General features: G+C 39.8%; 1 protein-coding gene across 2 annotated transcripts in view; it reads left to right on the top strand.

Annotated features, from left to right (window-relative positions):
• Positions 1-16,244, top strand: part of SLC2A13 (solute carrier family 2 member 13) — a 156,004-nt gene that overhangs the window by 22,294 nt on the left and 117,466 nt on the right. For both annotated transcript variants that reach the window (XM_061366238.1, XM_061366237.1), the window contains exons 2-3: positions 9,343-9,502; positions 15,124-15,332. In XM_061366238.1, coding sequence (XP_061222222.1) covers positions 9,343-9,502; positions 15,124-15,332 — 369 coding nt within the window. The remainder of the gene's footprint in view (positions 1-9,342; positions 9,503-15,123; positions 15,333-16,244) is intronic.

The following is a 16,244-nucleotide window of genomic DNA, read 5'->3' as shown; positions in this document are numbered from 1 at the left end:
TTGGATGCCACATAGTAACAGGGTTTTGTCGTTAATTGTAATATTGTTCACTATAGTTTGAGCTGGTGGCTAGATAGGATCATAAATGTCTGCAATTACTTAGTGTATTGGATGTTCAGCAGTGTACAGGTTCTTTAACTATGATGGACCAGCTCTCTCTGATTTAATAAATGAGTGTGTAAAGAAAATACAAGATTTTAATGAAGTCTGCTGATGTTGGACCCCCATTCTCAAGGAGATGCGCCTAAATCTGCCTCTTACTGTGATTTATGTTCTCAGAAAGCAATGTGGTTTTAGTGCTAGTGGTTTGCCCCATTGCTTTTATGTATCTCAGCTCTGCTGTAGCACAGTACAGTTGTGCCACTGCTAAGAAATGGACTTTTACTAATCTGATGTAGGAGAGAGATTGACATGGGAAGCATGCTGCCAATCATCCTTGAAATGACTTTCAGTAACCAGTTATAAACTGCTGATATTCCTTTTGCTAAATATGTGCAGTGGGTGGGAAGCCTAGGTAATAAAGGGCACTTGAGCTTTCCCCTAATATTCACACTCAAAACCAAGCTGTTTCAATGACAATTTTAGCTTTATTTGCACGGAAGTGGTTAGTGTCTAGAACAGTGTTCAAATGTACTGTTTTCTCAAGTATGTCCTATTAACATGGTTAATAAGGCACTCTAATATCCCCTTAGGCTGACTGTCATTACTGAAAGCTGAAGTGTTAACTCTAAGAGCAGAAAAGAACTCTACAAGTCTATGAAAAGGCTTAATTTTCATTTAGGTTAAGCCATGTAATTAAAATATGTTGTGGAGTTGTCTGTAGAACAGACGTGGCTGATTGTTGGCAGCCACCAACACCTCCTGTGTTCGTGAATGCTAATGGTCTTTTAAAATAAATATCCTTTGCAGTTAAAATCTACCCATTCTATCAATGATAGACATTCTTCTCTCCACAAAGTACTTAAATGGATTTTCTTTAGATTGACAGTAAAGAATATACAATTATTGTGGAACTTGTCACTTTCAAAAAGTTAACCAGTGTGTTGCCCTTACCCTCTTGAGCATTACTATGCAGATGTGAGCAGTGTTCAAAAATTATCGGCTGGCAAGAATGCTGTTTTTGTCACAAGTAAAGTAAAAACCTTGGAGCATAATTTGTGGGAACACAACTGGAACAAAATACTTTGTGAAAGTCTCTTTCTCTGTATAATCTGATGTACTTCTGGGATCAATAGTGTTTCAAGGCACTAAATTTAGATTGCATGTCCAGGATCCAAGATACAAGAAATTTATCAGATTTCCTGCGAAGTTGCTGGAAGAAAGCATTAGCTGGGTGTTCAGCTGTGCCTTGGCAAATTTCCTTCTGTTCCTGTTTGGAATTTACTATTTAATTAAAAAAAACCCAACAAGCCAAACAAAACCAAAAGCCAAACAACCAAGCCTTGAATTCATATTCAGACTTTCTCATAGCATAACAATGTCTATTAAGCTGTTTATTAATATTTAATTCCCGATTCTCTGTGCTATGTACTTGCTGCTTCATCAGGTTGCCTCCACAAATCCTCCTCCGCCTGTGGAATCATTTGCTAAAGCTGCTTGGAATCTTTACAAGTAGAACATACCACTATGCACAGCTTCTTAATTAAGTGAACTTTAAAATTGGTTGCATTAAAGTTTAACATTTAATGAAAATTTGCTCTTACACATTCATTCTAAGATAGGTGAAGAAACAAAACTATTACCTTGGTGAAGTATCTCAGTACAGCTTTATATGTTAGTGAAGAATGCCTCATTCCCAAGAGTATCCTCCTGAAAGGAGATGTTTTAGTAATTAGTGTTTCTGCCTATTCATTTAGAACTCCTAAAAATACATACTTCTGTAATAAGCTGTGAATATTCTTTGTAGTTAGTAGAGACTAATTGCTCGGTGACTGTACTCTGAAATAGAATCAGGGATATCTTTTATGTTTGGGGTTTTTTTTGGTGATTATTTCCCATCCTGATTTTAGTTTCCAATTGGACAGCCTTGAGTCCCATGGCAGTTCATTATTATAGAGGGTCCTGCCTAGGGGCCAGTACAGGCTTTTGAACTCATTCTGAACTGTTTAAAGGAACCTAAGTGGTACAGACCCCATAATGGGCAGGTGGATGTCCTTAGCTGTTTGAATTCCCTGGTTTACCTGCTGTTGATGCAAAGGGTCAGTGTGAGCTGGACAGAGGAAGGAAGAGAACAACACCAGCTCCTAGGCATGCCTCCTTAGCATTTCTAGATACCATCAGTCCTCTTTATTCCTAAGTGTAAAAGGTTGATGGCAATGGGTAAGGGTTTTTTTAAAGTTATGCTTTTGGACCTTTTGGGTAGGAATCTAAACAGCAGCAATAAATTAAAAATATTCCATCTCCCTAGTTCTATATTCCCCATTGCTTTTTATAAACAAGAACTAGGATTCCTGGTTTAGGCCTTTTGTTTTGCTGCCTTAACCTCATTTCTTAAAATCTATTTTTAATTCTCCTAATTATCATAGGATTTCTCCTTCATGACCTTTTTATCTCTCCTGTGAGTGGGTTTATTGACTTCAATCCTGAACTTCTTAAAGCCTACTTTATAGTGCTTACATATTCATACTGAAAGTACCTTTCTGGGGGGTAATGTGTTTCTAAGATGCCTTTTCACACCTGCTTTCTATTGATTGTCTTAAAATTGAGCTGTGCATTGTTGTCTCTGCTTTCCGACAGAAAGTCTGCAGATGGTAGTAGCAGTTCTAATAATTACTCTCCTATGATCTTGGAAGTGAAAAGACATTTAATATGATTATTTCAGTCCATCCTGTCTTCTACTGCTTCCCACATAATAATTAGATGCATCTTGTTGTCTAAATTTAAGGAACCTTCTGTTATTTTTTTTTAACTGTATTCTTTAATAAGGGCAGAAGGTTAATGCCTTGGTTACTCAAGTGGGTAAAGACTGGGCTTTGCTGCTCTCTTGTCTCAGATTTCATAGCTTTGGTACACAATATAGAGCTTAAACTTTCTCTGACAGATTTCCAGTTAATTTGTTTCATTTTCTTTTCCTCATGCCTCGTCACTTATCAGCTTTATTAGGTAGTAACATATTTGCCTGCAGTAAGAATCTTTTATTTGGTGTGAGAAGTTTAACAGTGAAAGCATATTATAAAATGCCATCTAACTGTAAATGAAAACATTCTCATATGAAAGATTAATGAAAGATTCCAATGCAGCCATATTTATTTTGCTAGGAAAGCTGTTCTTTGTTTTCAGATGTCTTTAATATCTAGCTACTAAAATAACTAAATAATGAATACTGGTTATGTATTTGAGATTCCTGTAGTTGATTAGCATTTAATGCCTTGCATCCAACTGTGCCTTTTCACAAGAACTTACTCTCTGATGTTCTCCTTTGTCTTAAATTGAAACTAGAGGAGAAAAATCTGGAGAACATTGATGCGTTCTAAGGCAATTGAAAACAACTATGTAATTTAAATAACATTATGGAATCTAAGCCATTATTTCCTTAAAGTGGTATGATTTTTTCCTTATTTTGATCTGTTTCAGAATAACTTACTCCTAGTGATTTTTTTAGAAACAACTTTGCTTTTGTGTGTGAATGCTTCCTGGATGGCAGCCAGACAAACTGGGGAGGCTTTCCTTATTCCCTCCTCCTATTTCCCCAAACCTCCTGCCACACTCTGTTTCAGACTTGGAGTAGCAAAGCATATGTTTTGGTATCTAAATGATAACTGGAACATGTAACATAATTTATCATCTGAACTGAGGTTTTTGTTTTGATGTTTTGAACCTATAGGTTTTGGGAATCTTAGTAGGGGAAGTAAGGTCTGAGTTCAAAGCCAAAAAGGATGGCTTTGATAGCAACATTATGAAAAGTCTCAGGTGATAAAGGTTACGCGGAAGCTGCAGAATCTCAGAATCATTTTGATTGGAGATCCACCTATGGAGATGGTCAAGACCTATTTGCACTTCTTCCTGGGTTACCTGCTCTAGCTGACCTTGCTTGCACAGGGGTTGAACTAGATGACTCCAAATATCCCTGTCAATCTAAAGGATTCTGTGTGATTGTGAACTAATACTCCAGGTCCTTAGGTTTTCCTGAGAAATCGTCCTGTTTATTGCAGGTTTGATAAGAAATAATTTCAGCTATTGTATTAATACCAACTGAATAGCTGGTATCATTGGCTAACTTGTGACAGGACTGTTGAGGTGTGCAAGCTTCCCCTTCCTCTGCTAATTCCTGTAGTCTTAACTTTGTGGCAAGATCACAGCAGAAACTGTCAATCTCCTGCTACATGGTGCCTCTTGTTCAAGACCAACACATTTTAACTTTCATGCTACCCTTATGTTACAGCAACAGGCTTTAGTTTTACGTGGAAGTGCCAAGTGTCGTGTTAGTCGGGGCTAGTGGTGATTCTCTCAATGTCTTAGGACTGGTGGTGTGCCCTGGATGTTAGCCGTAGCTGTTGATCTGATCAGTGGCATGGCTCTGCATTCTGGATGCCCAACAAGCAGATTTGGCTGGCATGTTTTGAACAAGATTTCTCTGCATATCCTGTGTAAAATCAGCCTTCAGTTTAATGGGGGAAAAAGTAGCCTTTTTACAGAGCACATGTTGGTTTTGGTTGTGCACATCTTTCTAACTGCTTTCCAGTAAAATCCACATACAGGTATCCTTGGGACTGTGTTATTTTAGTAAAGCTTTTAAAGAGGACTGACCTTCAGTAGCTTCCAAGAGAAGGATGTAAGGTCAGTTTTCTCATTGTGCCTCCTGAAAGACAGAAACACAACTATATTTTTCTTCCCTGCATTTATTGCAAGACCTTATTCTGTTTCTATGTCTGTCAGCTTTGTGTTGGAGTGCTTCGTCTCTTCATTCCTGCTGCTCTGCATTCAATCATCTTTTCTTATTCCATGTTACACTTGCAAACAGCAGGGAAAGTTTTTACGGGGCAAATGATAAAATAGCCACTGGCAAGAAGACTTTATTCCCCCATCTTTGAGTTCCCATGACTTTTTTAGTGATGATTAGTCTAAATAGAGTAGCAGAGAGCCAAAGAATGAATGGTCTCTAAGAAAACCCTTCAGAAATCTGGGCCATTGAGTCATGAATCCCAAAGCTGGTGGTTATCAGAAGCTTGTTTAGGGTGTAGCAGGGGAATTACTCTATGCTTCTTTTCTGCTGAGCCTTTCCTAGCCCTCCATTGTCCATCACATGCAGAGTGCCTGGCCCCATGAAGCTGGGTATCCTGCCAGGCCAGTCCCGGCGGTGGGAAGATAGCTGTGAGGTGTGAGGTGGCATGCTGGAGGCAGAGGGGAGGTTGGGGAATGGGAAGGCCTGGCCTCCCCATGCCAGGGCTGCTGCCATTGTCAGGTCATTGCTTTCCGCTCGGCGTGAGCTGCTGCCTCATGCGGCTCCTCAGAAAGCGGACCTGCTGCTGTGATTTCCCATAAAGGCTTTTCCTCATATGTGTGCTATATCCATCACTTCAACTGTAATTAGTTCAAATGCTGATGTGAAAGATGTAAGAGAAGTATCCCTAAGGGTGGACTGTGTTTGAAAATTTGCCTCTCTGTCAAACGCGCAGTGGGCTGTGGGAATGCTTTCTTCCATCGTGCATTCTGGTTGGCTTTGAGAAATGGTTGAATAAATTTTTAATGATTTTATTTTTCCCTGACACTTTTCCATGGTTTTTATTATTCCGTGCGGGTTGCTCAGTCGGTCAGAGGAGGAGGAGGAGGAGGAGGAGGAGGCATTAGCGTGTCCTGGGAGGCTCTGCCGGGAACTGGGTTATCACGCTGAGAGGCTGCTGTGAGTGTTTACCTCTCATCACAACAGATCTGCTGATGCCATTTGATTATTAAACAATCTATATTCCTTGCTCAGGCTTTTGGAGGCTCCCAGCAGTTTTAACCTTGTTACTAAAGGTGATTTTGTGCTCTTAGTTGGTGAGTCAGGCAGCGAGGCACTGGCTGAAGCCATTTTGTGACAAAGCCTTTCTGTCATGACACGAGCTGGGAACTGTAGGTGTGTTTCAGGAGCCACATGCACACCCTTAGGTGACCCCATTTCTCGCTGGGGGTGTGGCAGTGGTCTATGCTGGCATGGAGCTGTTGGTGTGGACCCAGTAGAGGTGCCCCAAGCTGGAAGGTGTGATGTCTCTGCTGGTGCTTGGCCATACTCAAGCTGTATGTCAGTTGGCTTCAGCTGAAATGTGTTTTTGTGCGTGTGCTGCCAAGGTACTGCTAGTTTTTGCTACAAAAGAAATTGCTGTTGGTTGGCACTTTTGGTTCTCTTAAGAAAACAGGGATATAAATTTCCTTTAAATGGTGTGACTTTGTTGGTGAATTTGGACCACCAGAACATGTACTGCTCCCAGCTCTGCTCTTTGCATGCTGTTGAACTCCTGTTTTTACAGTCTGTGTGTGTGAGCGTGCTTCTGTGTGTGTTCCTCATGGGTGTTCCTCTCTTTTGCCCAAATGGATCATGTAGAGCCATCGCCTATGTCCTGGTTTCATCTAGGATAGAGTTATTTTTCTTCCTGGTAGCTGATGCAGTGTTGTGTTTTGGCTTCAGTCTGACAACAATGCTGACAACACACTGATGGTTTAGTTGTTGCTAAGTGATGCTTATCCCTGTCAAGGTCTTTTCAATCTCTCATGCTGTGCCAGTGAGGAGGGCACAAGAAGCCAGGAGGAAGCAGAGACAGGACACCTGATCCAAACTGGCCAAAGGGGTCTTCCATACCACAGCACATCATGCCCAGTGTATAAACTGGGGAGAGTGATCTGGAAGGTCCAGATTCCTGCTCAGGTCAGGCTTGGTATTGGATGGGTGAGCAATTATATTGTGCACGCTTGGGTTTATTTTTTTCCTTTCTCCTTTTAGTTTTATATTTTCTTCCCCTGTTATTACCATTATTATTATTATTGCTATTATTATTATTATCATTCGTATTATATTGTGCTTTAGTTATTAAACTGTTCTTATGTCAACTCATGGGGTTTACATTCTTCTGATTCTCCTCCCTGTCCTGCAGAGGGTGGGGAAAGGGGGGGTGAGCAAGTGGGTGTGTGGTGCTGACTTACCAGCTGGATCTAAACCATAACAGCATAATTCATAGGAAATACAACCAGTGTGTGACAGAGTAAAAGGCAGTCCTTGCTTCCTTATGGCAGTAAAAGTTCTTAACACTGCATATGCAATGCTTTTAAACATTTAAAAAACTCAAGAAACAATCTGTTCTATATAACAATAATGAAATTACATGGTACTAATAATAATAATAGGGATAATAGTGCTTGGCCATGCTTTTTCTTGGAGGTGGAAACCATGCTAAAGTTCTGTTTAAACTTGGAGCTGTGAGTGCTTGGCATCTTCAGTCACTTTGACTCACATGTGCTTTCTTGGATCACAGTATCTCCTTGTTTCACAGCTATAAATATATTTATGCTTTTTAATAATTTTAGTATACATGCCGTGTGAATTGACAAGTGTTATTTGTTGTGTCATTACATCAAACCTTGAACTGTATTGCAAATACAGCCAGTAGCAACCAGAGTGTGTCTGCCCATTTGCTCTGGGTATGTCTCTTGCATTAGAATCATAGAATCACAGAATAGTTAGGGTTGGAAAGGACCTTAAGATCATCAAGTTCCAACGCCCCTGCTGTGGGCAGGGACACCTCGCTCTAAACCATATCACCCAAGGCCTCGTCCAACCTGGCCTTGAACACTGCCAGGGATGGAGCATTCACAACCTCCCTGGGCAACTCATTCCAGTGCCTCACCACCCTAACAGGAAAGATTCCCTCCTTATATCCAATCTAAACTTCCCCTGTTTAAGTTTTAACCCATTACCCCTTGTCCTATCACTACAGTCCCTAATGAAGAGCCACTCCCCAGCATCCCTATAGGCCCCCTTCAGATACTGGAAGGCTGTTATGAGGTCTCCACGCAGCCTTCTCCAGGCTGAACAGCCCCAACTTTCTCAGCCTATCTTCATATAGGAGGTGCTCCAGTCCCCTGATCATTCTCATGGCCCTCCTCTGGACTTGTTCCAACAGATCCATGTCCTTTTTATGTTGAGGACACCAGAACTGTACACAATACTCCAAGTGAGGTCTCACGAGAACAGATAAAGTGGCAGGATCACCTCCTTACAGTAGGTGTATTTTCTTTCATCTTCTGGAACCTGGAAATCAAATTCTTCCAGCTTGTTCCTTTTAAATGTGTGCTGATTTTGGCTGAGATAGAATTAATTTTGTAAACCATAGGTGCTAATTTTAATCCAAAACATAGTTCATATTAACTACTATGAAAAAAATTAACTCCATCCCAGCCCAAACCAGCACATTCTCCACCCCTTATTCCATACCATTTACATCATGCTCAGGTCCTGCGCTATCCAGTACATTTTTATTACCCACCACCACCCTTCCCATGCTTTACACAGATACCATTCCTTTATTTTATGGACCATCCCTGTGAAATAACTTTAAAATATCCATAAATGTCCACTGAGTTCATTTAGTCCATGACTTCGGGCTCTGCGTGTTATGGTGGTCATTCAGGGCAGGAGAGGTGATGTTCCATGGAGCTACTGGACACCAAAGCCAGGTCAGTTTCAGCCACTGCTTCTCATGCCCTGTCGTGGTTTAACCCCAGCCAGCAACTCAGCCCCGCACAGCCTCTCTCTCACTTTCATCCGGTGGGATGGGGGAGAGAATCAGAAGAGTAAAAGTGAGAAAACTCATGGGTTGAGATAACGGCAGTCTAAGAGGTAAAGCAAGAGCTGCACAAGCAAAGCAAAACCAGGAATTCATTCACCACTTCCCATGGGCAGTCAGGTGTTCAGCCATCTCCAGGACATTGGGGCTTCATCATGCATAATGGTTAGTTGGGAAGGTAGATGCCATCACTCTCCCCCCTTCCTTCTTCCCCACCTTTACATGCTGAGCGTGACTCCATATGGTGTGGGATATCCCTGGGGTCAGTTGGGGTCAGTTGGGCTCAGCTGTCCTGGCTGCGTCCCCTCCCAGCTCCCTGTGTACCCCCAGCCTGCTCACTGGTGGGGTGCTGTGAGGGACAGAAAAGGCCTTGGCTTTGTGTAAGCACTGCTCAGCATTAGCTAAAACACCCCTGTGTTATCAGCACTGTTTCCAGCACAGATCCAAACCACGGCCTCAAACTGCTACTATGAAGAAAATTAACTCCACTCCAGCCCAAAGCAGCACAAAATGGTCTATTTTATGATGAAAAGGAGATAGAGAATCTTTTTCTATTTTATAATCGTAATTAAATTTATTTTTGTAGGTGTAGCATCTATGACTGTGCCAGTGTACATCGCAGAAGTTGCTCCGCCACACTTAAGAGGCAGATTAGTCACCATTAACACTCTATTCATCACTGGAGGGCAGTTTTTTGCAAGTGTCGTTGATGGAATCTTCAGCTACCTCGCGAAGGATGGATGGAGGTTTGTGAATCTTCCTTGCTAAAAGGAAAGCTGGCGGGGTTGTGATTTGGTTGGCAGCTGTTATAATTCTTGTTGGTAAAATAGAGTTTATGTCTACAGTGGTAAAGCTGTATACTGAAATGGAACTTTAATAATTAAGTCTTCATAAATGATATCTGTACTGCTTTCACTTAGGCTTAATATTCAAAGTATGCTTAGGTGTTTTGATTTTGCTAAACTTTAAAATGGATGAGCAATAAATATGCCTCAACAAGCTTGAATGGTTGGCATGTTTATGAAAGTAACTTGCCTCTTGCATTTAGAATAATTACATGGTGATTTTTCAGAAAGTGAATTTCCAGGAAGAGTGATGCTCTATTTGCAAAATAGTGGTGTATGTTGAGTATTCTTAAACTGAGCACACAACTGAAGGATATTGTAGCATGACTTCCTAGTTGAAAGCTTAAGTTATAGAATATATGATTCTATTTTATTCTACTTTCTGGATAGTATGTTCTTGCTGGAGACAATGCTAAGTGATTCTGGACTGTACCCATATACCTGCTGTATTTATAGTGGTGTGTCATTTGAGAGCGATGAGAAATCTCAGTGACTTGGTATTTTACTTGCTGACTTGAAAAAATAATTAACAGAAATGTGTAGGAGGAATAACTTACATTGTACATTCTAACTTCTGGAAACTTGTGCTTAATTATGTGTGCTCTTGTCTTCAAACACTCTTGGGAAAGGGACACATGTTGTAGGGCCTTTGATTTCTGTTGCTACAGGCTGGAGTAATTTTGCTATTTGAAAATTTTAATTTGAAGGATACCACCCGCAAAACTTTGCAAGTTAAATATCAGGTTCTCTGGCTTGTAATGGAGCTAAATAGCTCCATTTTTAGGTGCACTGTCATCGGAGGTTTAAGTTAGGAATAATTAATTTGGGACTTGGTACATAGAAGAACTTGGAAGCTGATCTTTCTGTAATGTGTAAAGAAATGCATATTAAAATGTTGAATATGCATGAAAATAAGAAGTTAGTGTTTTCTTAATTAATCTATGCTTTAATTTGTGTATGTTTGAAGATTCCGGAATTTTGAGGTTTTTCATTTTTGTCCATGCAGTTGTTTCCTTTGCCTCTTTTATAAGAAGATGTAATATTTTGATCTTAAAAAATAGTCACTTAATGATGAGTTAATTTTAATTTAATGTTAAGTTCTAGCTTTGCTTTGTGCTTTCTGAAAATGCATTGGTTACCTTGGCTCATATACAAATAGCATTTTGCATTTTTACATGAAGCTTTTCATGACCTTTTTATTGTACTGCATTTGCATTCTCTGGCAGACTATGTGTCCACTGATGGAGAATTAAGAAAGAGCCTTCACTGAAAGAAAAACTTAGTTTTGTAGGATTGCTAATCCCTTTCTGCAGGTAAAGAAATACGCTCAATTTTGAGGAAACTTAATGACATGCAGTAATGCTTTTCTAAGTAAGATACAAACTGAAGTGTTTGATACCTGATTCCAATTATTCAGTAATTGCTTCATTATTTTTAATTACCTTTTAGCCAAAATAATTTGTGGACGTAATGGCCCCTTATGCATAGGGCTCAGTGAGAGGAATGGACAAGATATTTCTTTAGAAGTGGAGCTCTGGGTCCCTGCTGCTGTTAGAGACATTGTGCACTTTCTGTTTAGGCAGATTTTTCGATTTCAGTTTACTTCAGCGAGTAGGGATTCAGCTGGGAGAAGCTTCTGTGGATGTATGTCTGTTGTTTTTTTTTTTTCCCTATTAGTGCCCTGACACATAGGGAACTATGATTCATGAACACATAAACACACATAGTGTTCATTACCTGTGTGTTTCAGTAAATAGTAGCACATTGGAAGAAAAATACAAGCTAACAAAGTATATGTCAGATACTGATCTTATTGGACTGGTGGCTTTTGCTTAATTGTTCAGGTAAACTAAGATACTCCTTAGCTTGAGTTTTTGTAGCACTTCTGGGCTTCTTAGGGAAAGATAAGCATTGTGATATGGAACGTACCAGTTTTCAAATTGAGCAGTGACACAGGATTGACAAGTACATTTGTAGGTAAATGATTATTTAAGGGAAAAAGATCATTCCGGTTTGTTACACACATGCAAGTTACTGTCTTTTGATATGTTACTTTGTAGATATATTTAGCTACAGTAGAAGATTAGGTGGAAGGCAATAATCTTTGTCAAATGTAGATTTCATCTTTGTGTAAAACACTCATGCCACTATACCTTAGATAGGCCACACCCACTGAAATACTGCATAACTCCTCTGAGGACTTCCACACTGGTGTAGCTTCTTCTGCTTAGAACAAAAAACCCTCTACTCTGGCATAATTCAGGCCTTTAACCTAGCTGAACTAAAAAAAAATGGAAAGTAAAATCTAGAACTTGTGGATTGAGTCAGACAAAGAGGCTTGATCAGAGCTGTGTGAGATGCTGGCTTCTGAAAATCTCCAACAATGGACATGTCAATTTTCGAAGACAGCTTGTTCAGTTACTCCTACTATGAAGAATTGTTTTTTCCCTCATTCTTTCATCTGAACTTTCCTGATGCAGCTTGCGACTGTTGACTCTTGTCTTTTCACAGTGTACATAAGAGAAGAATCTTTTTCCATCTTCTTTACGAGCTCCTTTTCAGTTATGAAAGATGCAATTAGATCTCATCTGGATCATCTCTTTTCTGGGCTGCACAAACCCAGTTCTCTCAGCCTCTTTTATGCCATACACTACAGTTGTGTGACTGCCTTAGTGATCTATTGCTTCCTGGTTTAGAGCTTTCTCTCACATTGGTGGTCCCAGTCTTCCAGAGGAGCAATTGTTACTTGCAGTCTGATGGCTCATGCTGGATAACTTTTGCTAATGCTGTTTTTAGTAGTGTTCCGCTGGATTGAGTGAAGTAAAACCATTGATGATTCATTGGGCAGAAGCTGAGGCTATGGTAGTGGTGAGCTATCCAAGGATTCTTACCTGCAGTGCTGGAGCTGTTAATTTGGTATTGTGTACTTGTCTGCCAGCAGTTAGTTTTCTGCAGCCTAACACTGAGCAGGGAAGAGTACAGATGGTATGTCACCTGGGAAGAGTGGCCAGTGAATGCACGGGAAGAAATCACAGATGTTCACTCCTGAGGCATTACGTATAAGAAGGAAAATTACAGCGATTACTGTAGCTCTTAGTGACTGAATGGTTAAGTACTGGAGTGCTACACTCCAGTTAGAGTAAGGAACTTTACTTTTTCTTTGCTCTGCTTGTTCTAGGGAATGCTGGATATTAAATTAAAAATAAACCAAAGAAAACAAATATTTAACCTTACTCTGATGTCAGGCTAGCTTTATAAACCTGGCTAATGCCATCTTAATAGTATTGCAGCAGTATGTCTGAGAAGGAGAAATGTTACAGCAGACTTATTAAATTTCATGCTGGATTTTTTCAGGTCTGCTAGACATCTGCCTTCAAATGCAAAGCCTTGTACTCTGTATAGGAAAGAACTATATTAGATTTCTGAAAGCTGTCTCAATGCATGAGACATCTAAAATTGCCTGCTTTTACTCTCAATTGGTTAGATCAAAATTGCTTGATCTGAAAATTGCGTCAACTCTTGAACTTGCAGTGGATGTATGCTCTTAACTGAATGTTTTCCTTCTGGCCTGCTCCTTGTTCTCAGCTTTGATGAGAAGCATGTCAATTGGAAGCTGACATGAGTGAGCACTTTCTGTACATTTCTTTTTTGTCTTGCTTGCGATAAACATCTCTTCAATACAGTCCAACTGGTAGCGTTAACAGTCTAGATTGAGCTTTCAGGGGCCTCAATTGATTTTGCCTCCCAAGATGATTGCAGGCACCTAGCTGCTTAGTCCTGGAGACTCTGTTGCATATAAGGGACTGAAGGGCTTTGAAGGAACAGAAATTAGGTAATATGAGTATAAAGACTAAATCTGTTTATTTTGATGCATTAAAAGGTCTTTTTGTTTGCAGTATGACAGAATACAGTGATTGTGGTTTTAATCTCCATGGTTTTGTTTTACTCTTCATTTGAAATAGAGCTTTCTAAATACTACTCTAATGCAGACATTGAATATACAATTTGGTGAGCTTCAGTGATGTATGTGTAAAGGTTATTCTGTATACAGCTACAAAATGTTTGTGGAGAGGGAAAATCATAGGAAGAAATGAGGACTATTAATGAGAATGTTAGTGAATGAGGAATGGAAACATAAGTGAGTTAGTGACACTTGTTGGATATGTTGGCTGAAGACTACTCAACTAATAATCCTTCCACATGCTTTAACTAACGATGAGCTACACCATTCTTGAAGTGTTAGCAAATAAGAGATGTTAGAGTGTTAGAAAGTAAGAAATCTGCTCACAGATTTCTTTCTAGAGCAAGATTACTTATATGACCTTTGGAGATTTTTCCTGGTTTTAAGAAGAACCTGAGGGGTCAACATGGGGATGGGAAGACTGGCTTGCGTGCACATTGTCCTGGGATGGCCATCCTCTTTGCATTACCTTTGAGTGTTCTTGTTCTCATTCTTCAGTTTTCTGCCCTGTTGTATTGCTTATGTTTGTCTTAAACCTGCAAATGGCTTAAAGAAAGTCTTTTTTCTGTTTTCATCCAAAATGCGTTTGGATTTGACAAAAACATTAGGTTTGTTGCCCCGAAACAAGGTTTCCATGATCACTGTGCTCTTTCCTACTCCCATTAGCAGTCTCATCCATAGCATGCTTTATGAAAACACAGAGGTGAGGGACTGGTGAATCGTCCCTGTGAAAGCCTGCATGAAGAGAGGAGCTAGAAGAGAGATTAGCATGTCTCCTTAATCTTCTGACTGATGTCAAGGTGTGAACCTGTTTATGAGTACAGACCACCTCAGTATTTAGTCTGAGGGCTATTTCCTAGAGGTATTTTAATGATTATAACCACTGATAGTGAAACTTGGGATAGCTACAATAATGTACAGGTAACATCAGCACCATTTAAAGTCTTTAATGGAAATGAAAAAATATCTCAGTGAAGTGCAAATGGGAAAAGGTCAGGTTTAAAGAACAGAACCAAATTATATGCTGGTCTGCAGTTCTAGTTAATTTTCTTACTGTTTTATTTCAGGAATATAAAATTTGATGTGTACAGACCAGAACAACCCATGAATGTTGGTGGTTTGCTTGTATTCCACAGTTTTTCCCCCCCCACGTCAGCAGGAGTGAACCATGATATCTGTGGGTGTTGTCAGAGGTGTCACTGCTGATCCCTGGAAGCATGACTCTCTGGCTGGTGGTAATTCTTTGTTGAGTAGAGAACTATCCTTAATATAGTAACCCCTCCTCTGCTCCGGCATCTCAAATTCAGTTTTGATTTAAAATCTAACATTGCAGCTGGCTGAAGAGTTAGGGGCAGAGTCTCCAAAAGAGCTGGTGTTAAGCACTGTGCTGGTAAAATGTTTTTTTTTTTTTTCACTGTTTCTGCTTATAGTTAGACATTTTCAAAAGTAAAACTGGCATCTCCTTACACAAGAGGCATATTCCTCAGTCAGCCGAGTCTTCTCATAGCATGTTCTCATAGGCAAATGTTAGGCATTTATTTCTTTGTTTACTTATTTCCAGGTACATGCTGGGACTCTCAGCTGTTCCAGCAGTTATACAGTTCTTTGGATTCCTGTTTCTTCCTGAAAGTCCTCGCTGGCTCATTCAGAAAGGCCAGACTCAGAGAGCACGGAGAATCCTGTCTCAAATGCGTGGCAACCAGGCAATTGATGAAGAATATGACAGTATCAAAAACAGCATTGAAGAAGAAGAAAAAGAAGTTGGAGCAGGTATCTTGAATACTTGTTGGTCTCTCTGCCTATCCAAATGAGATAAAAATCAGAAGGAATGTTGAAGCTGTAGCCTGTGGGAACATGATGTTTTGCTTTTACTTGTCTGTTTTGCTGTTGTTTGAAATATTTCGTATACTGGTAGCTTCAAAAATGAACAGTTGTTTCTATGATCCTACAGTTTTAAATTAGATTCTGATTTCTAAGTGAGGAAAAAGTAAAGTTGTGTAAAATTCTAAGTTTATACCACCTACACTTAGGTGAGAGCTGCTCTCAACAAATCACTCGGTTTAAGAATGCCCATCATGAAGAGTGGAGATAATTAAAATAAAATTTGGTTTCTTTCATCAGTGTAAAAGGCCAAACAGACACTAGGGAGGTCCGAAGGTATTTTACATGCCTGAAATACCCAGAGGCCATATCCTGGCCAACTGTATTCTAGACAAGCAGCCTTTGGAAAGTTTGGAAAGCCTTCAGAAAACTAGGCATGCAGTATAGAAATTCTTTTTCAGTAAATGCAACCTCTGACAGTCCTTTTTGACTGCCCCCAGGAAAATAAGGCATCTAAATAAAATCTGGTTGTTTTACTCTTTTTTTATCCTTATGCCATAATTGCTCAAAATTTTATGTACGTACCAATGCGTGCACTTAAAAAGCAAGATTACCATTCCATTGACTTTCTGTCCTCTACATACTTATCCTTGGCTTTGTGCTCAAAGTGATATAGCCAGAATCTCAAGTAAGGCTCTTAAGTAAGACTTGTCTTACTTCTTTAAACACTGATAGGAAAACACTGTAACTTCTCAAAGCTGGTGGAAAGACAAATGCAAGTTATCTTACATCTGTGTAAATTGAGACTGAACATCTTATAATGCCTAATCTCATTGCCTCGTTGAGCTTGGCTTTGAGCCT

Source organism: Neopsephotus bourkii, unplaced genomic scaffold (assembly GCF_033783945.1).
Source record: "Neopsephotus bourkii isolate Nb327-2 ecotype Australia unplaced genomic scaffold, CSIRO-AGI_Nbou_v1 NB_1328, whole genome shotgun sequence".
Classification (NCBI taxonomy): domain Eukaryota; kingdom Metazoa; phylum Chordata; class Aves; order Psittaciformes; family Psittacidae; genus Neopsephotus; species Neopsephotus bourkii.
This window is presented reverse-complemented; position numbering and strand designations above follow the sequence as displayed.